The 24026-nt window shown below is 41.6% G+C and overlaps 1 protein-coding gene and 1 pseudogene across 1 annotated transcript; both read right to left on the reverse strand.

Annotated features, from left to right (window-relative positions):
- Nucleotides 1-2003: 2003 nt before the first annotated feature.
- Nucleotides 2004-10270, reverse strand: LOC122331580 (annotated as a pseudogene).
- Nucleotides 10271-15148: 4878 nt separating this feature from the next.
- Nucleotides 15149-20093, reverse strand: LOC122331644 (serine protease 27-like). The gene is made up of 5 exons (XM_043229159.1): nt 20030-20093; nt 17600-17807; nt 17238-17560; nt 16987-17132; nt 15149-15872 (listed from the first exon to the last, which is right to left on the reverse strand). The coding sequence occupies exons 1-5, from the start codon at nt 20091-20093 to the stop codon at nt 15450-15452; spliced, it is 1164 nt and encodes a 387-aa protein (XP_043085094.1). The 3' UTR covers nt 15149-15449.
- Between the last annotated feature and the right edge of the window lie 3933 nt (nt 20094-24026).

Genomic DNA, 24026 nt, shown 5'->3' on the forward strand with positions numbered 1-24026 from the left:
CAGTAATAGCGCTCATCTGCCCAAAATATAATCTTACATTTAGTCATTTTGCAGACGCTTTTATCCAAAGCGACTTACAATTGAGAGTATATCAAGCGATTCATTTTTGAGACAAACAGACAGAGTATGTGTCAGTTTTATATGCAGGTTAATGGTGCAACTGAGGAATTTTGCAGCAAAATAAGTATAAAGGCACTTTATATTCCCCCCAAAAAAAATGATTAAAAAAAAAAAAATGCTGTTGGCTTTGTCTTTACCCCCATCTGTTCTTTTGTGGGTGGCAAGACAGATCCTGACCCTAACAGCATGTTACGTGGTGTTAAACGTATATAATAAACTTTATAATTATGCAAAATGCAAGATTTTGTGTTAAATATTTTTTATATGTATTCAGGGTCTGCTCACAGTTCCTGATACAAAGCATTTTGGAATAAACTGTAGGAATGCAAGAGTACAGTTAGTCCACGGTTTAGTAAATAACAACCAGTAGAGGTCTGTGGTCCATATTGAGTATCTGGAAAACCTTTTCATAGTGTAGTCTCTGAGTCCTGTTTCCTCGTCAGACCTTCTGCCACCTTAAGAGGGTTCAATCACCTCCAATTGTTCATATGCACTGAAATATTGTCCATACAAGTTTATGTTCTGAGACCTCCTATGAGAAAGCTGGGACTTTTGTACGTCTCTGTTCAGTAGAACATGGGATTTTCCCCTGTTGTCTAGTCTTAATGAGTGGATAGTGCTTAGTAACAGTAGCTGACTTCTCGTGGTTGAGCCCTGGCCTACATCAAACTGAAGAGGCTGAAGAGCCAGTGGTTTGACTTGTGGTTTTAGCGAACTGAAACACTGAGCACAGCATTGCATTCCCAGTATTTTACTCTCTAACATCTGCCCGCTTGCAAAGAAACAGGGTCAACTGACTCTCTTGCTAAGCAACGGGGAAGACATGGACAATTGTTCCATGTTATGCTTCTCCAAGATCTGGCTGAATGAGTGTGTCCTGGACTCTGCATTACATTAGCTGGGACTCGACCTATTCTGAGCAAATCATACTGCAACTTTATTGAAGAATAAAGAACGAGCCCTGTTTTTCTATGTAAATCAGTAGAAACACAGTGCACAGGTACAAAGTAATTTCAACGGTGTGTTCTACCAAGCTGGAACTATTACCCATCAAGTGTAGACCTTTTCACCTACCTAGAGACTTCACTTCTGTTAATTTGATTGCTGTGTATATTCCACCTCAAGCAGCAGCAAACGGCCAGCTCAACAGTTGGATGCCCATATAATACATTTGGAAATCTCATATACAGATTTAACAATATTGTTTCTTAGGGACTTCAATCATGTTGACAGGCACACCCAGATTCAAACAGCAGATTAAAAGTAATGACGAGGTTGGATAAGACCTTGGACCAGTGTATTTCCGATTGCTTTTCACTCAGACTGTAATTACAATGTTTATATTCCTGTTTATCAAAGTTAATCTAAACATATTAAGCAAGTGGTCAAGAATAGTCTGTGGAGGAAATAAACATGCTAGTGGACAGAGGATACTGATTGTTCTGCTTTAGATGAGTACACTGAAGTGTTACCTCCTGTTTTTGTGGGATTAGTGTGTACCTTCTTTAAACTTTAATTAATTTTAATGAATACATTTTAAATTTGCAATTTTTGGCAAAATTGTACAATAGAAGGAATGGAATTTTTATTTTTATTTATTCATTTTTTTTTTTTGTTTAACCCTTGAGCATCAATTAAATTGCATTCCTTTGCAATGCTCGTTGAGCTGGCCGTTTGCTGCTGCTTGAGGTGGAATGTACACAGCAATCAAATTAACAGAAGTAAAGTCTCTAGGTAGGTGAAAAGGTCTACACTTGATGGGTAATAGTTCCAGCTTGGTAGAACACACCGTTTAAATTACTTTGTACCTGTGCACTGTGTTTCTACTGATTTACATAGAAAAACAGGGCTCGTCCTTTATTCTTCAATACAGTTGCAGTATGATTTGCTCAGAATAGGTCAAGTCCCAGCTAATTTAATGTACCTTCCTGAACTGAATCCCCTGTGCCAAGTACTTCCCATGACAGGGGATGCTTCATGTTGCATGTGGTCAGTATAGAAATGCATTTCTAAAAATAATAATTAATAGTGGTAAAGAACCCAGTAAAAAGGTTGGAGGGCCAAAAATCGAAACTATTGAATAGTGGTAGACATTTTGACCTTGCCTGATTGAGGAAAATTCTGCCATCATGTTCTCATCATGTTGTCCAAACCCATAAAACAACAAAGAAAGTTTTATTGCACTACTTTATCATACTTTATTAAATGTTTGAATGCTTTGTTATTGAAACAACACACCTGAAATATTATTTGTAAATCATCAATCTAAAAATTCTAATTTAATCTGATTAAAGCAACAAGAACATCGTAAAGAGTGAAACATCTTAGGTATTGAATTTAATGATCATTTTAATCAAGTCAGAACTTGGAAAGTCCATGGCTATGATCCCAAAACAAGGCTTGGGATTAGTTTTAGAAAGATTTTCAAGATGATTGTATAATCAAGGATTGATTTCCCCTGCCAATGAATTTGGCAATAAACAAAAACCCTTATATGTACCTAAACTTGTTCCACTCGAGTAGACCAGACTGAGAGTTTCAGATTTACAGTTATTATTAGCTTCGTCCAGATGCTTTCTAATCAGTCCCTGCTTGTCTGTAAGCTTAGTTACTTTATAGTCTCCTTTCTTGTCTGTTTCAGACAAAACGATACCCAACCTAAATTTACTTTTCTGGACTAAAACAATCTGTCCTCTTACTTCACCAATCGTTGGAATTTCAGGGCTCTTATAGACACTGTTATCGTTTTTAATCAAGTCTTCAACTAAATTCTGAACCCTTCCCTTGAAAAGAAGAACCGGCTTGATTCTGACAAGCACAAACTCGTTTTTTGCGGTTTCTAAAAACGTCTTGATTGTGTCGAGAACTTCTTTCAGTGATGTATGTTGATAAATAACTCTGTGCCAAATTGTTAATTTGATGCTAGACACTCTGAGGTCCAAGTAGCGTATCCCAGACTTGAGCTGGTTCTCCAGTGACCATCTCTGGCATTTTGCCATTGGTCCTCCGTAAGGGCCATGGCATCATGGGTACCAGGGATAGTAAGGTCAGAAATCAACTTATTATTGTCCAGTTTTTCCATCCAGTTATCATAGTCAGGCAGCTTGGTTTCCATATTTTCGTTTTCTATGTTTTCGACGTCTGGTGCGTTATTATCATCATCATCATCATCATCATCTTGTCCTGTTTGCTCACTACTCTTGAGCAGTCTGTAGAACAAAACCAGAATATCAGGTCAAGCATAAAAAGACCAATAGAGTTACTGCATTTACGTTTCTTAATAGTTTTTAGGCACAAAGTAAATTAAAAATGTTGTCTCCGAAAAATATTTATGATTGTAATTGTAAGCAGTAGGAACCCAGCTGTAGGTTTCACTTGCTCTTCAGGGAAGTACATGCAAAGACGGCCACATATTTAACAGTTTTCTTTTATCAGTGTTTGGTTAAGATTACATGGAGAGGAGAGCCAGTGGTCAATTAATTTTTATTATTGAAATGATGATATGTGTAAGAGTTCACCACTGGACTGTAATACACCTCCTAGTCAGCAGGTGGCGCCTCTCTCCAGGCTTCTGCTGAACAGCACCTTTCGTTTGCCCTGATAGGTGACACCTGTGTTTAGCACTATTTAATGAGTTTGTGCCATGCTTGTTTGTTCAGTCTTGAGCCTTGGTTTCCAGTGTCTACTGTGAGATAAGTCTGTCTTGAGTTTATGTTTTGACTATCACGTCTACTTTGTTTTTCCCTGTTTATTGGAGTCACTGATTCCTGTTTTGTTGGACTTTTCCTCAAGTAAAGTTTGATTTATTTTTGAAGACTTTTTGACTCTGGCTTTTGCTACCTCTGCACCTGAATTCATTTGTTGGGAAGTTAGCTCAGCCTGTCTACACAGAGCACTGAGTCTAGTAGACCTGGGTTCGAGCCCCACTCAAAGCAGAACCGTTACAGCAAGACTGAACCAGAAATATGAATACAGCAGAGGAGACTTCACCACCTTCCAATGTGGATCGGATTTTGGCTGCCATAGCAGGACAAGCTGCAGCCATTCAGCAACATGAGCAGGTTCTTACAGAGATTCTTCAGCGCCTAAGTGCTCAAAACACTGCTACTGCAGGTCAAGAACCCCAGCAGCCTCCGGCTAATCCTGCTGCAGCGCTAGCAGTTTCCTGGCAGAACCCAAACTGCCAGCACCAGAAACGATTTGATGGCAATCCAGAAAAGTGCCGTGGATTCCTCACACAGTGCACACTGATATTTCAACTACAACCTAGTAGCTTCCTTTACGGAGGGTAGCAAGGTGGCCTACATCATTACCCTTCTCACTGGAAAGGCATTAGACTGGGCCTCAGCTTTGTGGGGCCAAGGATCACCACTCACTACAGATTGTGAAAGCTTTGTTGCGGAGATGAAGAGGTTTTCACCATCCAGCCAGTACAGGAGATGTGGATTATCGTTTGCTTCAGCTCTCAGGGCACTAGGAGTGTGGCAGAGTTTGCAATTGAGTTTCGCACACTAGCTTCAGAGAGTGGATGGAATCAGCAAGCTTTGAAGGCCATTGTTCTGCCAAGCATTGTCTCCCGGAGCTTAAGGACGGAGTTAGCATTTAGAGATCCTGCTCCAGATTTAGAATCTCTCATTGATATGTCTATCCGGGTAGATCATCGGCTCCGGGAGCGAAGGAATGAAAAGACGTCGGGAGACCAGAGTGTATCGCCCTCAAGAACCCTTCAATGCTGTTGAACCACCCTGGAAATCAATGAGTTGGAGGAACCCATGCAGCTAGGTACAACCAGATTAACTCAGACTGAAAGGGATCGGCGGATGAAAGAACGACGCTGTCTGTACTGCGGCAAAGCTGGCCATTTCCGATCCAACTGCCCAGACTTGTCGGGAAAAGCCAGTTCTCGTCCAGGAAAGGGGGGACTGGAACGAGAGTAAAGATCTTCTCCCATCCTGCGATTCCCGGGAGCTACAATCCAAGCCACCATCTTTCACAATAACCAGCATCACCAACTTGGTGCTTTCGCCGACTCTGGGGCAGCTGGAAATTTTTGGACTTAGACGTTGCCAGGCGCTTGGGCCTTCCATCCATGCTTCTTCAAAACCCTCTAATGATCACAGCTCTAGATGGCAGACCTCTGGGGTCAGGACAGGTTAGTCACTGCACATCATTACTTCAGTTTGAGATTGGCAGTCATAAAGAATTAATGAGATTCTATCTGATACAGTCACCAGGGCTCCCTTAATTCTTGGATTTCCGTGGCTAACTTCTCATAACCCAGACATTGACTGGTCTAAAGGTGCTATTAAAAGTTGGGGAACTAACTGTTGTGTTTCTACCCCCTCTTTTTGCCATTCTCCCGAGATGCCTGAGGCACACCCAGAGCCTTTGTCTACACACTCCACGTGGCCTGAGATCCTCAAACAAGACTTACCCAAACTTCAAAGACTCCCCTTACCTGTAATTTTAAGATCCTTGGATTCTCGTCCTGAGTTACCTCAAGTTAGCATTGAGTCATCTGAGCTATCCCGAGTTCCTTTAGAGTATGCTGATCTGAGGGAGGTTTTCAGTAAGTCCCGAGCCACCTCCCTTCCTCCACACAGACCATATGATTGTGCCATTGACCTGGTAACTGGAGCATGCCCACCACGAGGTAGACTCTACTCCCTCTCTGCCCCTGAGAGGACTGCCATGGACAAGTACCTCAAGGAAGCCTTGGACAATGGTTTCATTTGTCCTTCAACCTCACCTGCTGGAGCGGGGTTTTTTTTTTTGTTGAAAAGAAAGATGGTGACCTCAGGCCCTGCATCGACTACAGGGGCCTTAACATCACTATTAAGAATCGCTACCCTTGCCCTGATGACGACTGCTTTTGAGATCCTGCAGGGTGCCACCATTTTTACTAAATTAGATCTGCGAAATGCTTACCATCTTGTCAGGATTCGAAGGGGTGATGAGTGGAAGACGGCATTTAACACCCCAACGGGCCACTATGAGTACAGGGTGATGCCCTTTGGCCTAGTAAATGCACCTGCTGTGTTCCAGGCATTCATTAATGATGTCCTACGGGATATGCTGAACAAGTTTGTTTTTGTCTACCTAGACGATATCCTCATCTTTTCATGTAATTATCAAGAACATGTACAACATGTTAGACAGGTCCTTTCTCAGTTACTGAAACACAGCCTCTTTGTCAAGCTAGAGAAGAGCGACTTTCACGTGTCCTCAGTCCCATTCCTCGGCTTTATCGTATCTAAGGGCAGTTTCCAGATGGATCCTGGCAAGGTGCGTGCAGTGCAAGACTGGCCCCAGCCCTGTTCTGTTAAGCAAGTTCAGTGCTTTCTTGGATTTTCCAACTTTTATAGAAGGTTTATTAGGAACTTCAACTCAGTCGCTGAACCTCTTTCAGCCCTCACCAAGAAGTCTGCCCAACCATTCTTGTGGACAGGGAAAGCCAACCAAGCTTTCAATAAGCTGAAACGGCTCTTCACGTCTGCTCCCATCTTAACTCTCCCAGATCCCGAGTTGCCCTTTGTAGTGGAGGTTGATGCTTCAGATGTGGGGGTTGGGGCAGTGTTGTCCCAAAGAGCCAGGGTTGACAACAAGCTTCATCCTTGTGCTTATCTATCCCGTCGACTTACTGCGGCAGAAAGGAATTACGATATTGGAAACCGGGAGCTGTTGGCAGTAAAGGTGGCATTAGAGGAGTGGAGGCATTGGCTGGAGGGCCAAGCATACATTCCTTATCTGGACAGACCACAGAAACCTGACCTATATTAGGGAAGCCAAGAGGTTAAACTCCGCCAAGCCGCTGGGCTCTGTTTTCTTTCGGTTTGATTTTGTTCTTTCCTATCGACCAGGATCCAAGAATTCTAAACCAGATGCACTTTCGAGACAATTTGACCTGCCAGAGAGAGGAGTCCAAGCCAGAGCCCATCTTACCCACCACCAGAATAGTAGCAGCTATCCAGTGGGGCATGGAGGCAGCCATTAAGAAAGCCCAAAACCAGCAGCCAGATCCAGGTAATGGTCCACCAGGGCGCCTCTTTGTACCTAATCAACTACGTTCTGATGTGTTGCAGTGGGCACATGCTTCCCCCTTCTGGCCATCCTGGGGCTACTAGAACATGCAAGCTTATCCGAAGGAGGTTTGGTGGCCAAAGCTGCAGGAGGATGTCAAGACTTTTGTTGCTGCATGTACTGTGTGTGCCCAGAATAAGGATCCCAGAACCCACCCTCAGGGACTACTGCATCCCTCCCTATCCCTAAACATCCATGGTCACACATATCTCTGGACTTTGTCACAGGTCTACCTAAATCTCAAGGTAATACAGCCATTCTGGTGGTAGTGGATAGATTTTCTAAGGCTTGTCATCTATTGCCTTTACCTAAACTTCCCACTGCAAGCCAGACTGCAGAGCTTCTAATGCAGCATGTGTTTAGGATTCATGGCTTCCCCCAGGACATGGTCTCTGATAGAGGTTCTCAGTTTACCTCCCGTTTCTGGAAGGCTTTTGGCGCATCATTGGATCACACATTAGTCTATCATCTGGTTTCCATCCCCAGTCTAATGGGCAGACAGAGAGGGTGAATCAGGAAATAGAAGACTTTGAGATGCTTAGCAGCAGATAATCAGACCACTTGGAGCTCTCGATTAATTTGGGCAGAATTTGCACATAACACTCTCTACCATTCTTCCATAGGCATGTCCCCTTTTGAGTGCCAGAATGGCTTCCCTCCTCTTTTGTTCCTGGACAGGAGCCTGAAGTATGTGTTCCAGCTGCTGCTCAAATGGTTCGACGTTGTCGACAGACCTGGCAGAAGGCACGGGCAGCTCTACTGAAAGCTTCTCAACAACAGCGGAGACAATCAAACCGGAGGCGGAGGCTGGGACCAATGCTTCGTCAAGGTCAAAGGGTGTGGCTGTCCACCAGAGACCTTCCGCTGCGAGTGGAATCTCGCAAACTGGCTCCACGTTATATTGGCCCTTTTAAGATCCTCAGGAAGATAAATCCAGTGTCTTACCGCCTACTGCTTCCAAGATCCATGAGGATCCACCCAACGTTTCATGTCTCTCGATTAAAGCCTGTTGTTTCTTCTTCTCTGTCCCCAGCTCAAAAGCCTGCCCCAGCTGCCCGTATCATCAACGGACAACCAGCTTATACAGTGCGCAAGCTGGTGGATTCTCGTCTGGTCCGTGGAAAAGTGCAGTATTTGGTCGACTGGGAGGGTTATGGACCAGAAGAGCGCTCATGGGTTCGGCTCTGAGACATTTTGGACCCTGAGCTTATTTCAGTTTTTCACCGTTCTCAAAGAATCCATCAAGAGAACGTCAGGAGCCGTTCTTAGAAGAGGACTCCTGTAAGAGTTCACCTACGGACTGTAATACACCTCTAGTCAGCAGGTGGCGCCTCTCTCCAGGCTTCTGCTGAACAGCACCTTTCGTTTGCCATGATAGGTGACACCTGTGTTTAGCACTATTTAATGAGTTTGTGCCATGCTTGTTTGTTCAGTCTTGAGCCTTGGTTTCCAGTGTCTACTGTGAGATAAGTCTGTCTTGAGTTTATGTTTTGACTATCACGTCTACTTTGTTTCTCCCTGTTTATTGGAGTCACTGATTCCTGTTTTGTTGGACTTTTCCTCAAGTAAAGTTTGATTTATTTTTGAAGACTTTTTGACTCTGGCTTTTGCTACCTCTGCACCTGAATTCATTTGTTGGGAAGTTAGCTCAGCCTGTCTACACAGAGCACTGAGTCTAGTAGACCTGGGTTCGAGCCCCACTCAAAGCAGAACCGTTACAATATGTGAAGAAAACGTTCCTGTTTTTAACACGAGATTTTAATTGTCAGCACCATCGGTCGTATTAAAAGACACAGATAGACAGCATCAAATATTATAAACACACTACAACAGACATACAGAGCGACATCTGGAGACAGATGACATGAAGTAAAGAATCTGGCTCATATTAGGTGAGAGGATACAGGATAGCTGATAATGGTCGCCTTATTTCTTTTTGCTGTGGTTTAAATTATTTTCTATAATTATTATTATTATTTATCAAATTATTATTATTTGATACGTTTTTAAAACCTCAAATTTTCAAAGTTATATAAATATATATATGACTTATTTTTCAAATTTTTTTCATACTCACAGCAGCACCAGGATAAAAACAGTTTTTCCAGTAATCATCTTCTTTAGTATCTGATCGGCAGAGAATAAAAAACATACATGTATATATACATATTGAATATTAAGGTACAATATTTAAAGAAGGTAACATAATTACTAGCAATGTTAAGTAAAATATAGTAGAACAAAGCAGAGAAAACTCACAGTCCCAGGCGATAACCAGACAACCACTTTGAACTCGTCCTGTTGAGCACTGCACCTGATACTGATACAGCGCCGTGAAGAACTTACAGAACCTGTTCATTTTATCATTACATTGGGACATGCCATTGGTTGTCCTCCTGGTGTATATCTGCATATATTTGCATTGCTGGTCGGTCCTACATGAGTACTGCGGTCGCCCTAATATTGAGAATGATCTGAAATCAACTTATCTGTACTGATTTGCTTATTCAGGGTGAAGGTCACTGCAGCAGGAAAAAGCATAGTGTCAGTGAGAGTCAGGATGACTGCTCTATCTCTCAATAGTTCCAGGGTTAGAAGGTCACAGCCTGGAGAAATCTTTCACCTCAAACCAAGAACTGTTTTAGCGCTTGTGTTTCATTGTAAAGATGACACCAAAACTGTGAGGAAAATCATACATTGTACACGTGTTTAGCTTTATGAAAGTAGTACCTTCACACGTGAGATGCAGGACTGGAAGCATGTCGAGCAAAGGAGCACGAAAAATCAACATTCACAGAGTTTGTGCAGAAGCATATTGTTTAATAGCATCAAAAGCTGATAAAGCTAGTTTTCCAGAGATGGCAGGTGTTGGAGCGTGTTGTTGATGTAGTCAAGAGGACTACAGAGGGACTACATCCTGGGAATTATTTAGAGTTGGTCATTTTACTTGGGAATTATGACGTGTACATGAAGGAACGTCTCACAGAGAGCATAGAGAAAGGTAAGAAGATTTCATCATGTCATGTCATCATTGTCTCACCCTCGAGTAGTTCCAAATCTGTATGAAATCCTTTGTTCTGCTGAACACTGCCGTCCCGTAAGAGGAAAAAATACTGTGCTAGTTAAATGATGACAGGATTTTCATTTTTTGGGTGAGTTATGCCTTTAATGTCAAGTCTGTCAAGATAGCTGCAGGTAATTCTATTAAGTGGAAAAAAGGAAGTTGAAGCTGAGAAAAAAAACACTTTTAGAGAAACAGGAAAGAAAAAGATGAGTCCAAGAGAAATGGCAGGTGACTAGAGCTTAGTTGCAAACAGTGCGTATGAAGCCCAGAAATAAAGAAAAATAGAGAGCAAGAAGCTATGCCAAGAGTATGCCAAGTATTGAAACTTTGTAGTTTTCCGTTATGTTAACACATTTATTGTCGTTTAGGAGTAATACATCTATATACAGTTCATGGTTTTTATACTATTTGAAATGCACAACTATTTCACCTTAATTCCTCACTTTATTTAAACTAAAGATTTATATAGCTTCAGTTCTAATACAAAACAAAACCACCTATAACACCCCAGATAATGTGCTGCATATGTTAGTTTATTTTGTGATAAAGGCCTGGAGGAGAGCAGCAGAGAGCAGAAGGATGTAGGAGAGAGAGGTGGGAGAGGATGACTCTGCCCCATTGTAGATAGTGTTAGTCAGGAAGGAGCTGAACGGGGAGGTCTTGATGAAGACTGTACTGTTGGAGTCTGTCGTGCTTTCATTTCCAGGGGGCAGGGACAAAAAACCAGTCTGAAGCCACACGTCACCGATTCTACACAGCAGAGGACTACCAACCTGAGATTGAGCCAGAAACACCGTCACAAACTTAATTCAGCTTTGTACAGAATTCAAACACTCAGTGTTATCCCAGGTTAAAAATACACTTCGATAATGTACTTAAAGAGTTCTATTTTGATTTATTTTGTAATTTTATAATCAATATACTAAGAATGATTCTTTAGTAATTCCTATGATAAACATAAAGGGATAATTCACCCAAAAATGAAAATTCTGTCATTAATTACATAACCTTGTGTTGTTCCAACCTGTATTAATTTCTTTGTTCTGCCGTACACAAAGGAAGATTAATATTAAATACATATAACACATGTACACACACACACACAAACCTCCAACACTAAATTGGCCAGTGTTTCAGTTTCATTGTGTGTGTGTGTATATATATATATATATATATATATATATATATATATAAGTATAATATACTGTGAAAATATAGCACATTAGTGAAGTGCACTTTTTTAACTTGGGATATTTCCAGAAAAGATTACAACTGGGCGCAGTACAGGTGTATCTCAATAAATTAGAGTGTCGTGGAAAAGTTCATTTATTTCAGTAATTCCATTCAAATTGTAAAACTTGGAAAGCCCTCTGAAAAGTATGTTGATTTACTGTACATGTACTCAATGCTTAGTAGGGGCTTAGTTTGCTTTAATTACTGCTTCAATTCATTGTGGCATGGAGGTGATCAGTTTGTGGCCCTGCTGAGGTGATATGGAAGCCCAGGTTTCTTTGACAGTGGCTTTCAGCTCATCTGCATCATTTTTTGGTCTTTTTTTTACTCAAATTTTCTCTTGACAATATCCTATTGATTCTATATGAGGTCTGGTGAGTTTGCTGGCCAGGTAACAACACCAACATCATGGTCATTTAACTAATTTTTGGTACTTTTAGCAGTGTGGGCAGATGCCAAAAAGCTGGTCAGCAGAAGGAAGCATGAAGTTCTCCGAAATATCTTGTTAATTGGACAAATTGGACTATGAGTTTCTCAACCCTTCCTCCAAACTCTAGGACCTTCATTTGAAATACAAAACTTGCTTTCATCTAAAAAGAGGACTTTGGACCACTGGGCAACAGTCCAGTTCTTCTCCTTAGCCCAGGTAATACACCTCTGATGTTGTTTGTGGTTGAGTAGGGGCATATATAGAAGAATATGACAACTGTATTCAAATTCTTTGTCATGTCTGTGTGTGGTGGATCTTGATTCCTTGACCTCAGTCTCACTCCATTCTCTATGAAGTTCACTTAAACTCTCCTGAATCAATTTTGCTTGCTTGCGGTTCTCTCGGTTGGTTGTGCATTTTTTTCTTTCTTCCACTCAACTTTCTGTTAACATGCTTGGATACATTATTCTGTGAACAGCCAGCTTCTTTGGTAATGACTGTTTGTAGCTTACCCTCCTTGTGAAGGGTGTCAATGATTGTCTTCTTGACAACTGTCAGATCAGCAGTCTTCCCCATGATTGTGTAGCCTAGTGAACCAAACTGAGACTAGGCTCAGGAAACCTTTGCAGTTGCACTGAAATTGTTTAATATACTACTAAATTACTGAAATAAACAAGCTTTTCCACGACATTCTAATTTGTTGAGATGAACCTGTATGTGGTAACTTAAACCTGTTTCAGACTAAAAAATTTAAAAAAATGATACCGGCTGAACATTCAAAGGTTCTGTGCAGATGTTGATCTGTGTGTTGTAAGAGGATTGCAGTTTACAATGGTGGTGTGGAATTGCTGAAAAGATGGATCAGCTGATGAGAAAAGATATGAGAGATAAACAAAAGGATCATTCTTGAGATGCTATAGAATATCCTGATATTTAAAAAGTCTAAATAAGTGATTATATAAACTCACATGTAAAATTTATTGAATTCCAACCAATTACAGAACATGGAGTACCAGGACCAAAGCCTGGATTACACATGTCAAGCTGTAGATTGGCAGTATGAAGAAACGGATAAGATAGTTTCACAAGTGCTAGACCTTTGCCAAAAGCCACATCAAAAGTGACATTCACCACATCAACTTCCACTGGTGTGCTGGAGCAGCCCCATAGTGTAACTGACCATCTATTCATTTCCATTGATCTGAAAATGTATATGTTGGATCTGAAGGCACAAGTCATAATAACAGATTTAACATAAAATTAAGTTTTCTTAAAATGATTACCTGTCAAAGCAGGTAGCAGAGGTCATCACAAATAGGTCAGAGACCAAAGTTCCTACACACACTGGATCACTGTTGTAAGACAGACTAGCCATCCATGGCCATAAAGCTGCAGAACGTTCACACGATCGTGCTGAGAAGGAAATTGAGAGAGATAAATGTAAATAACAGCTAATGGGCAAGTGTAAGCAAAATGTAAGAAAATTGTAATGACTGATCATTTTATTCTGATTTGTCACCATGATATTAAGAAATTAGTGTCTATTTACATTACGTGCAAATAACCCGCCTTGTTAGCAGAGATTATTTACACTAACCCCACCCCACCGACATGTGATTGGACTAGACATTTTAAATGTCATCAGCTCTAGTGGTGCAGATGATAAAGTGTTTATTATACTTATTTTGACACGATCAACCCAGGTTAAAATTGTATTCTCTCCCTTTTTAAATGTGAAAGAAAAGCATTTATTTTAAAAATTAAATAAAGGAAATAATCATAAATTTAAAAATAAACTATTAGGTTGGAATAGGGTTGGTGTAAGGAGGGCTCTTTAATGATCTGAATAAAAATTTTAAATTACACTCAATACGTTATTATTGCATACTATTTTATAATGTACTACAATACTGCCATGCAAAAGGCAAAAGACTGTAGCTTCGATTTTGCTCGAAAATAACTGATCTCTGGCCACATGTCTTGGACACTCAGGTGAAGAAGCGAAGCTGAGCTGTCAACCGATCACCACCTAGTGGTGAGTTGGATCCGTTGGCAGGGGAGGAGGCCGGACAGACTTGTCAGGCCCAAACGTACTGTGAGGGTCTGTTGGGAAAGTTTGGCAAGACCTCTGTTAGGGAGATCTTCAACTCCACCTCCAGCAGAACTTTGACCGGATCCTGAGGAGACTGGAGACATTGAGTCCGAGTGGACTATGTTCTCTAACTCTTTGGTCGACGCGGCCGTCCGGAGCTGTGGCCGTAAAGTCTCTGCTGCATGTCGTGGCGGCAACCCCTGAACCTGGTGGTGGGCACCGGAAGTAATGGATGCCGTTAAGCTGAAGAAGGAGTCCTATCGGGCCTGGTTGGCTGGTTGGCGGACCACTTCCCCGGTGGTTGTGCAGGCAAAAACTCGGGTTTGGGAGGAGTTCTGGGAGGCCATGGAAAGGACTAGCGGACAGCCTCAAAGAGGTTCTGGCAAACCGTCCGACGCCTCAGAAAAGGGAAGCGGTGCCCTGCCAACACCGTATACAGTGCTGGTGGGAACCTGCTAACCTCGACAGGGGATATTGTTGGGTGGTGAAAGGAATACTTTAAGGATCTCCTCAATCCCGCCAACGCGTCTTCCCTTGAGGGAGCAGAGGCCGAGGACCCGGGGGGGGGGGACCATCACCCTGGCTGAGGTCACTGAGGTTGTTGAGAAGCTCCTCAGTGGCAAGGCACCGGGGGTGGACGAGATCCACCCGGAGTACCTCAGGTCTCTGGATGTTGTGGGGCTGTCCTGCCTCAGGTGGAGGAGTTTAAGTGTCTTGGGGTCTTGTTCACGAGTGAGGGGAGCATGGAACGAGAGATCGACAGACGGATCGGTGCAGCTTCTGCAGTAATGCGGTCGCTGTACTGGTCTGTCATGGTGAAGAAGGAGCTGAGCCGCAAGGCGAAGTTCTCGATTTACCGGTCAATCTTCGTTCCTACTCTCACCTATGGTCATGAGCTTTGGGTCATGACCGAAAGGATGAGATCCCAGATGCAAGCGGCCGAAATTAGTTTCCTCTCTGGGGTGGCTGAGCACTCCCAGAGATAGGAGTAAGGAGTTCAGTCACTCAGGAGGAGCTGGGAGTAGACCCGCTGCTCCTCCACATCGATAGAGAGCCAGCTGAGGTGGCTCGGGCATCTGTTCCAGATGCCTCCCAATGGAGGTTTTCCGGGCATGTCCCACCGGGGGGAGGCCCCGGGGAAGACCTATCTCTCGGCTGGCCTGGGAGAACCTCAGTGTTCCCCCGGAAGAGCTGGAGGAAGTGTCTGGGGAGAGGGAAGTCTGGGCGTCCCTGCTTAGACTGTTGCCCCGTGGCCTGGCCTCAGATAAGCGGAGAAGAAAGAAACATTCACTGAGTGAGTGAGTCTGATTCAGTCACAAGTTTTTCAGTCACGATTCAGTCACGCTAAAAAGAAACTGTTTATCAGCATTAATCATTGCGTTTTAGAAACACTATGGAACACTTTAACTTTTGCCAATGTTGAGCAGATTTTAATTACTTTTTTCTTGGTTGTATTTTGTCTGCAGCACTGTGCCTGCCAATGGCACTTCTTTTGCACATTGACTGGAAATGACACTAGGAATGTTCTTTACCTGTGATATGTCTTTAGTTGTGAAAGCACCATTTACCTTTGAAATCAAGTATAGATTTAAGTACAAAAAAAACATTTGTGTGACATGCACAGGCTCACCATTACAGGTAAATGCCAGGTCACTGTCGGCACCATTGGAGATGAAAGTAACAAAGCCTGGCTGGTTGGTGGTGATCTTCTCATTGATCCAGCTCTGGTACTTAGACACTCGAGCATACACACCAGGATGGTTACATAAAGCACATTGTTTGCCAAAGCTCACAATTCCAGACTGGACCCAGAAAGAGAACTGTTTGCTGACCAAAGGACCACCAGAATCAAACTGTACAATGAAGAACAGGTTAGTGACATGCTATGTTACCTATTCCATATATCTCTTCCAGATGAACATCAAATGTGTAATAATATGAAGGAATTATTGGAAAATTACGTGTAATTGTTCGCAAGGTTTTTATGCGGGTGTAATAACAAAATTGTGCCTTGTGGGTCAATTTGACCCATCACAGAAATTAATTAAATGTACAAGGGGAAAGAAAATCTGACACAATCCTGAAAAATATGCATACCAAAATGAGGGGATAAGACTGCAGAATGTCCAGAGTGACATGTTCATACCCCCATATTATATTTAAAATAAATATTTTTATACTGTAATATTTTGCTAACAACCAAAATCACTTGTTTGTCATGTATTTGTAATTTACTATAATATGGGGTTTGAGTTTTGTTTCATGTTTGTTTCATATTTTATTAAAATATATAGTTCATAATCAGTCATAATCAAAATCAACATCTATTGTTCAATCTTCTTTGTTTTACAGATACAGCAAGCTGTTTTAAATTTTATTTCTTCTCAAGATATGACTTAATATCAAATTAAAATTTTCACTATTTGAAATGATAATTCTTGATATCAGCAATTTAATTCCTGATATTAACAATTAAATTTTCATATGTATTATATTAAAAATAAAAAGTTTTTTTATTTCAACAATTGATTTTGGCCACCTATTCAACATTTAACTAGTAAAAATACAATTATAGATATCAACAATTACCAAGAATCGAATTGCTGATATAAACAATTAGCATTTGTTAAAATCCAAAATGTACATTTTAACTAGCGAAAATTGAAATGTTGATATTATTGGGTTAAATGCTAAGGACTTGCCATATTCAGTATATTTTGCACTAATATAGATAATACAATACACTAAATCACTGAATACTGGCACGATTTCAAATATTATAAATATTTGCATTGAACTGTTTTGAAAGTGACTCACTAGTTGTTCACTAGAATTCAAAGTTTAAGCCTTACATTGCAGTATTTAGAGACTTTATTCTTTACTATTGCTATTTTCATACTGAAGGATTATTTGCAACCCATTTAAACTACAAAATAACCGAAACGAATGCATAGTAAAAATTGCTACCAGACAGGAGTCTTTCCCTCCTTCTAACAGTCCAGCACAAATCATGTTGTCTGTGATCGATTCGTCTTTATTAAGACACGTACACTGCCTGTTTCCAACAACAGGCACTTCCACTTCCTGTAGAGTTTGCGGTGAAGGCAGAGAAACTGTGAAAGACATTAAATGATCAAATGTGCATCAGTTCTGCCATAATACAGTTGTGTACAATGTTGTGCATGATCAAGGTTAATGAAATAAAATAAAAAACTGACCGTCTGTATCAATATTACCCCATCCGGTGACCCAGCTCTTAGTGTTGCTGAAGAAGGTACTGCTTGATGAAGCCAGACAGACTGGTCTGATATAGTCATTAAATGTCACCGGTGTAATCAGACGCAGAAGAGCGATATCATTGTCACGAATGTTGTGATGATAGCCTGGATGTTTTATGATTTCCGAGACATTTCGAAACACTTCGTGCGGATTTAGTGTTCCCTGTGTCCTTCGGCCCAGGTACACGGTTAGGCCAGTGACTGCAGTGCTTCTAAAATATGGTGAGAGAACAAGTGGTAAACATTTCCATTGAAAGTCAAGTATTTCTTGTTTACGATTGCAAGAGCTCTATGATAGTTACTCAAAGCAATGAGCTGCAGTCAGGACCCATTCGTTGTTGATGAGCGATCCACCACAAAAATGGCCATTCTGGTTGTGTAGACTTGCCTGCCACGGCCAAGCACCAGCCACCGCATCCTGTCCTCCAACTATCCTTGTGTTGAGAGGTGCTCTGCCACACTCTGACAATATATACAGTGTGTGTGTGTGTGTGTGTGTGTGTGTATATACTCAATGGGGTATCAGTAGGCTTAGGTTGAGGTTAGGATAGCTAGTATGTTGATGTACTTGCAAAGAACTGCTGCTGCTACTACTACTACTACTTATAAGTGGTCTTTGCATTAAGAACTTGGCTAGATATGAGACTAAATATAATCCATTGTAGTTTAAGTAGATGCAATGTGTTTATGGTGTTATAAATGGTCATACTCTTAAAAGGTATAACCACAAATAAGTAAATATTATAAATATACGCTTCATAAAAGGCTCATTAAAAATATGTGGTGAAAAATAGTTACCAGTCTGTTGTGCGTCACACTCTAGAAAACAAGAAACAAGTTTAGCTGCCTATAACGTTTGGGGGAATAGTAAGTCAAATAAAATTGAAATATAAATTAAATAAAATACTTATTGATTAAATGTTTGTAACAGTTTTTTTTAAGTTTTTGAAAAGAAGCAAAGCTGCATTTATTAGACCAAAAAGATAAAACTGCAATATTGTGAAATATTATTACAATTTTAAATAACGTTTCTATAATAGTCAACATTCGACGTGGTTTAAAAAAGTTCAAATTAAAGTTGTCTGAGACAAAAACTCAAAACTTGATTTTAGGTTTTAAGACAACTTTGTCTTGCTCTCGAAAAAATTAAATTCAACAAACATGTTTCAAACCGATACCCAAAATATCCAAACTGATCTCTTGGCTGCAACAGCAGCTGTGTATTGGGTAGAAGAGAGAGAGAAAAAAAGACATGAACCTTGTCCAAAATCACATACGTCCCTACTATATAGTATTTAAGGTGAGTAATATTAAAGTTAGTTAATAAGTAACGTGAGTAATTACTTCTGAAAAAGGAAGCAATGGGCTTGAGTGGAGAATAGGCCCTTTTCACAGGACGTCACACAACTTCTGTTCTGACTAGAGGGCTGGTGTTCCTACTTCATCAGTATAATAAAACACTACCAGCAAGGAGATCACTCAGACGTTTGTAAACTTCAATGCAGTTAGATGAAGTTAAATATGAGGTTAAATATATTTCTCAAATAAACATTTTAGACATTTACATGTGGTAATGGAAGACTTTTATGTCCTGCTTTATTCAGCACCTGTATGTACAGGAATAGTTCAACATAAGCTTGTACTGTCAAAATATCAGTAAAAAGTTTAATTTTCCATTTCATTTTTATATTAATGAAATTCAGACTTTGTGTGTTTTGGTTTTGTTCTGTTCCTCGTTCTGTCCCTGTGTTTCCTTTATTTGGTCCTTCCTGTTACCGTTAATTATTAGTTAATTCGTTCTGACGTGTGTATGTTCATCTGTTTCGGTCTTCGTTCTTTCTCCACGACAGCACGACATACTGTATATTTGAATGCTAATGTTTCCACAAAAATAGCATCATCAATCATTATGAACAAGAGAAGCAGCTGCAGAATTGTTGTTAATTGTGCAGTAAAGCAGCATATAAGAATGATTTTTGAACATTATTTTTTTTATTGAAGATGGGAGTAATGTTGCTGAACATTCAGCTCAACATGAATGAGTTACCTTCTAAGTCATAATAAAGTACACTAGTCAACATTTGAAGTAGATCAAAACCTTTTATCAAGTCTTCAGTGAAAAATAAGTAGTGGAGCTCTTTGATTGTATTAAATCAGAACCTCCCTGTTTTTCAATGGAAATTTGAAGAAGAGCAAAGTGAAAGTAAAGTGTGTCATGCGTGCATGAAAACAAACACAAAATAGCACATTTGCATGAAAAGGAACTCTGAAAAAAGCACAGAGCACCACTCCACAGAGTACTTTAACAGAGGTACACATTTACAAGGTCATTTTGTGATGCGAGGCAACATCTACTGTATGTTGTTGGTAAACTAAATAGATTTGTTTTCTCTGAAAAGTGCTTATAATAATAATAAAACTTGCTTGGGGAATGTTATACGTAAAGAAATAAAAAAATTTTGGAAATGTAAAACACCCAGATACAACTTTCTAAAAAAAAATCCAAACTTCAATTTTTCCAAATGTTGCTTGCGTTTTTCTTAAAATTCTAGAAATTAATTTATTTTTAGAAAAAAAACAAGGAAAACTGAGAATTGAAATTAGATAGACTTTTCATAGGGATATATGGCACTTGATACTGACTGTTACAATAATAAAAATATAAATAAGAAAAGTGTAGCTGTGTCAGAGGCCCCAAAAATGTTCTACAATGTTAAAACAAAAGAGCTTACCTCTTAGTAGAAGAGCAACAGAGAATGCTACACTGAACATCTGAATCATCTTCATCATGTTCATCGCTGACGGAACAGCTCAGATACCTGCAGCTGCTCTTAAATATCCTAAGATTTCCTGCACGGCCGATCGCTCTCCTGTCACGTGAACAAGGCACACCTCCATCTCTCTCAGTCTGTGTACTCTTTCAGTTTTCTTTTAACTTTTATATTTTAAAGTGATCTAATAACGTTCATGCTGGTGAGTAAAAGTCATGCTAAATTTTTACCAGTACAAACTTTCGATTTTAAGATTTGTTAAATTATTAATAATAATAATATTAATACTATGTTTTATTGTAATAGCACCTTTAAAGAACCCATGGTCACTTTACAAAAAAAAACTGGTGTTTGTTAACAGTTTTTCAATCCTGAGGATGCTTAAGATGATTTTAGTGATTGTGAACCACAAAAGATTAGCAGCTCTAATCATGGGCAAAACTGAGCGTGTTTATAAGCACATTCGTAAGCCCATTATGCCTAATAAGCCGAAAACACACAGCTCAAGTCTGTGCTCGAGGAACAATCAGTGTCACCTGGGTAACTCAGGAGGAGCACCTGGCCGCACCCATCACCAGCTGCATCGTTAATCTTTTGAAAATATTACACGAAAGAGGAAACCAGGTCACTGAACTTCTCACAAAATGCCAGCATTACAGCAAAAATGTTTTCCTATTTAGCTAAACTTAAATTAAATTTGGATTAGTACCATGTAATATCAAATGTGATATTTTTTATGCTGGGGTCCTGTTCCTGGAGCTCTTCAGGAGCAGCTGAATTACATACTGGTGTGTTGGATCAGGGTTAGATCTGAATTCTGTAGGTAGGCGAATCTTTTCTGGTAGTTTTCTAGGATCCCTGTTGAAGATGTCAGCACATCAGATGTTGGCCTGGACAACTACAGTACACCACACTGACCTCTCTGATTTGGTATGGATGACTGACTACCACCATGTTCTGTGAAGGTAGTATCATAGCAAAACCGAGCACCAGTGACAGGTCACATATGCATATCAGTAAATTTGTCACAGAGAAAAGTTTTTGTAGGAGTTGCAAAATGTTTGAGACCGGACTGCCGCTTGACATCTCATACAGAGAAGACAAATGCGGCACAGAGAAAGGCTGTGGAGGCTCGAAAAGGAAAATCTTCAACGACTTGGCCTGAGCTCACAACCAGCGGTGCCCATGGTCTCTCTCCCTGACCTAAATGAGGCCATTGAGGTTTTGGACGTCTCGGTCCCTCAGGGGGAGGAAGCGGAAGAGACCTGCAGTAACCTGCATCGTCAGGAGTCCCACAAAGCAATCTCCAATCAAGTGGCGGACTTCAAGCAGATAGATACCCTCAGCATTGCCTATGCAATGTGACCGGCTGCTACCGTCTGCTGCGGAGGCCGTCTTGGGCCGCACCTCCCTCCAACATGGCCTGTGTCACAGCACACAGCTCTCAGCACCGGACTCTTCTGAGGAGCATGTGTTGACTGCTGAGCCTTCGATGACTGAGGAGTCGGAGAACCAGGAGCCCTCGGCCTGCCCTTCTTTCCCGGGACACCCTTACCTGGAAGACACGAGGGGAGCTCGGTAAGTATGGCACACCTTTGGTTCCTAACCCAGTTCCGTGCCATCCCCCTAAGTCACCCAACTATCCCGTTTGTGATATCTCAGAAGGATTTAAGACATCTGAATATCCCAGACACATGCTAGCGGATTAAAAGTACCTGAATTATCAGAAGAAACAAAAGCACATGCAGGCGTAGCTTGGTAGAATCTGTTTATTAACATTTCTGAATCAAAGTAACAGCATAATACTGAAATATTTTTCCAATTTTTTCACAGTCATAGTTGTAATCACAAATCACGTTTCATAATAAAAAACTTCACAGTTTTATACCATTTTGTATTCGTTAACAGCAATAAAACACTGGTTTTATAAAACACATTTCATCATATCTCCTTTAATAAGCATCAGCATGCTGCAAAATACATATTAATATCCCTTATGTCTTGTGTGGAAGCAGTTTTTAACCATATGAAACGATACTCTGTACCTCCTTTAAATTATTAGTCAAATTGCATGATGATTACACAAACTATCAGTCGCTCTGATAAACTATACATATTACTTTAAACAAATATACATTTACATTTTCTGAGTCGTTCAGTATTCACATACTGAAATAAATGTATTATTATTCACAGGAGAATTAACTGTAACACCACAACACAGACATTGAATATTCTCTCTCAAACACAAAGGAGTGTGCGCTCACATGTTTTTACAATAAAAAAACAAAAGCATATGCATCTGAGGTAAACATAAAGTGCATCACCATGGTAACCCGTCTGCCGGCTGGAACTGTATTGACTCAAATTAGTTTTTTAGTGGTAATAATTAATAGATGACTGTGTGGATAATAAACTCTTTATCACATAAATAAATATTAAACAAAACATTTGTGAATACTCAAAGTGTAGTGTTTGGAACATCTGAAGATGATATGCACAAAACTAGTCTGATCCTCACAAATTTCTCCAAAACAAATTTCTACTAGAAATATATTTCAGTATAAACTGCTTAATCTTCAGTAACATTTAACATGTCACGGTTGCGCTTTCGCAGGACTGAGGACACGAGGCTAGAATGAACTCAAATGGGTTTAATCTCAAAATGGTAAAATAAAGATACAAAAAGGCAGGCAGGTAGAACAGGCAGGCAGGATAAACACAGGTGTAGACATCGGGTATAGACCTTGACGCTCGGACCAACAGAACTCAAAACACAGCACTTAAATACACGGGGTAATTGACAACACTGACGAAACACGGCTGCAGACAATCATACAATTAACATGGAGGAAAGGCAGGGCACAGGGAACACATGGCACGAGACGAAAACAATAACAAAGTCCGGGGAACGTGACATTACCCCCCCCTCCCGGAAGGTGCGTCCTCGCACCTAAAGGGTAACATCAAAACAAACAAAACTAGGAAGTTGGGATACCGGATCTTGGGAGGAGGTTCTGGTGGAGGACGGCCCCCAGGAGGGAGTAAACAGACAGTCCAGGGAGGAACAGATGGAGGGAGGAGCCAGGGAGAAGACAGGAGGAGTCCGGAGCAGGAGGAGATCCAGAGCCCAGCTATGGTGGTCCAAGGTGGAGTCGACGGAGGGAGGAGCCAGGAAGGAGACAGGAGGAGTCCGGAGCAGGAGGAGATCCAGAGCCCAGCTATGGTGGTCCAAGGTGGAGTCGACGGAGGGAGGAGCCATGGAGGAGGAGCAGCCATCGACTCCATGGGGCCGACCGACTGCAGCGGAGCAGGTGGTGGAGGAGACTGAAGTGGAGACGGAGAGCCGAAGAGCCAGGGTGACGTCGAGGCGCTGGAGGTCCAAGGCGACGCCGCAGGCTTCGGCGACTGACACGGAGACGGGGGACGGGAAGGACGCGGCAGAGCCAGAGCGACTGAGGTGAAGCTGGAGGGAAGGAGGAGCCTGACAGAGCCGGTGGGATGGAGTGACGAGGCGGCCGGAGGAGAGGAATCCCGAGGCGCACGGATGGTCGACGACAGACCAAGGCGGAGCCGGAGGGACGATGGAGCCTGGTGGAGCTGGTGGACTGACGGACCACGGTGTAGAGGAGGGAGCTAGGAGCCCAGGGGGAGCCGACGGGTCTCACGAGCCGAGGAGGAGTCTGGGTCTCGGAGGCAGGGCGGCGAGGCGAGGGATCCTTCACCTCGGCGGCGATGGAGACCGGCAGACCCGTGGCGAGCTCCTGATGGAGAGCTGAGGATGAGCGCAGGGGCTGCTGGGATCCATCAACGTGGTAAAACTGGGACCAGGGTGGGAGGGTGGGGAGAAAACTGGGCGCGCGCGGAGGAGAGCGCACGGGCGCGGGCACTGGAGGAGAGCGCGTGGCGCGGGCGCGGGCACTGGAGGAGCGCGCGTGGCGCGGGCACTGGCGGGCAC

Source organism: Puntigrus tetrazona, unplaced genomic scaffold (genome assembly GCF_018831695.1).
Source record: "Puntigrus tetrazona isolate hp1 unplaced genomic scaffold, ASM1883169v1 S000000001, whole genome shotgun sequence".
NCBI classification, from domain to species: Eukaryota; Metazoa; Chordata; class Actinopteri; order Cypriniformes; family Cyprinidae; genus Puntigrus; species Puntigrus tetrazona.

Excerpts from the sequence above, each read along its gene's own strand:
- LOC122331644 (XM_043229159.1), bottom strand. The coding sequence starts at position 20,093 with ATGAACATGATGAAGATGATTCAGATGTTCAGTGTAGCATTCTCTGTT. Across the intron at positions 17,808-20,029 it reads TGTTGCTCTTCTACTAAGAG|TATATACACACACACACACA; the intron begins GTAAGCTCTTTT and ends TACCCCATTGAG. Across the intron at positions 17,133-17,237 it reads GGGTAATATTGATACAGACG|TTTCTCTGCCTTCACCGCAA; the intron begins GTCAGTTTTTTA and ends TGTCTTTCACAG.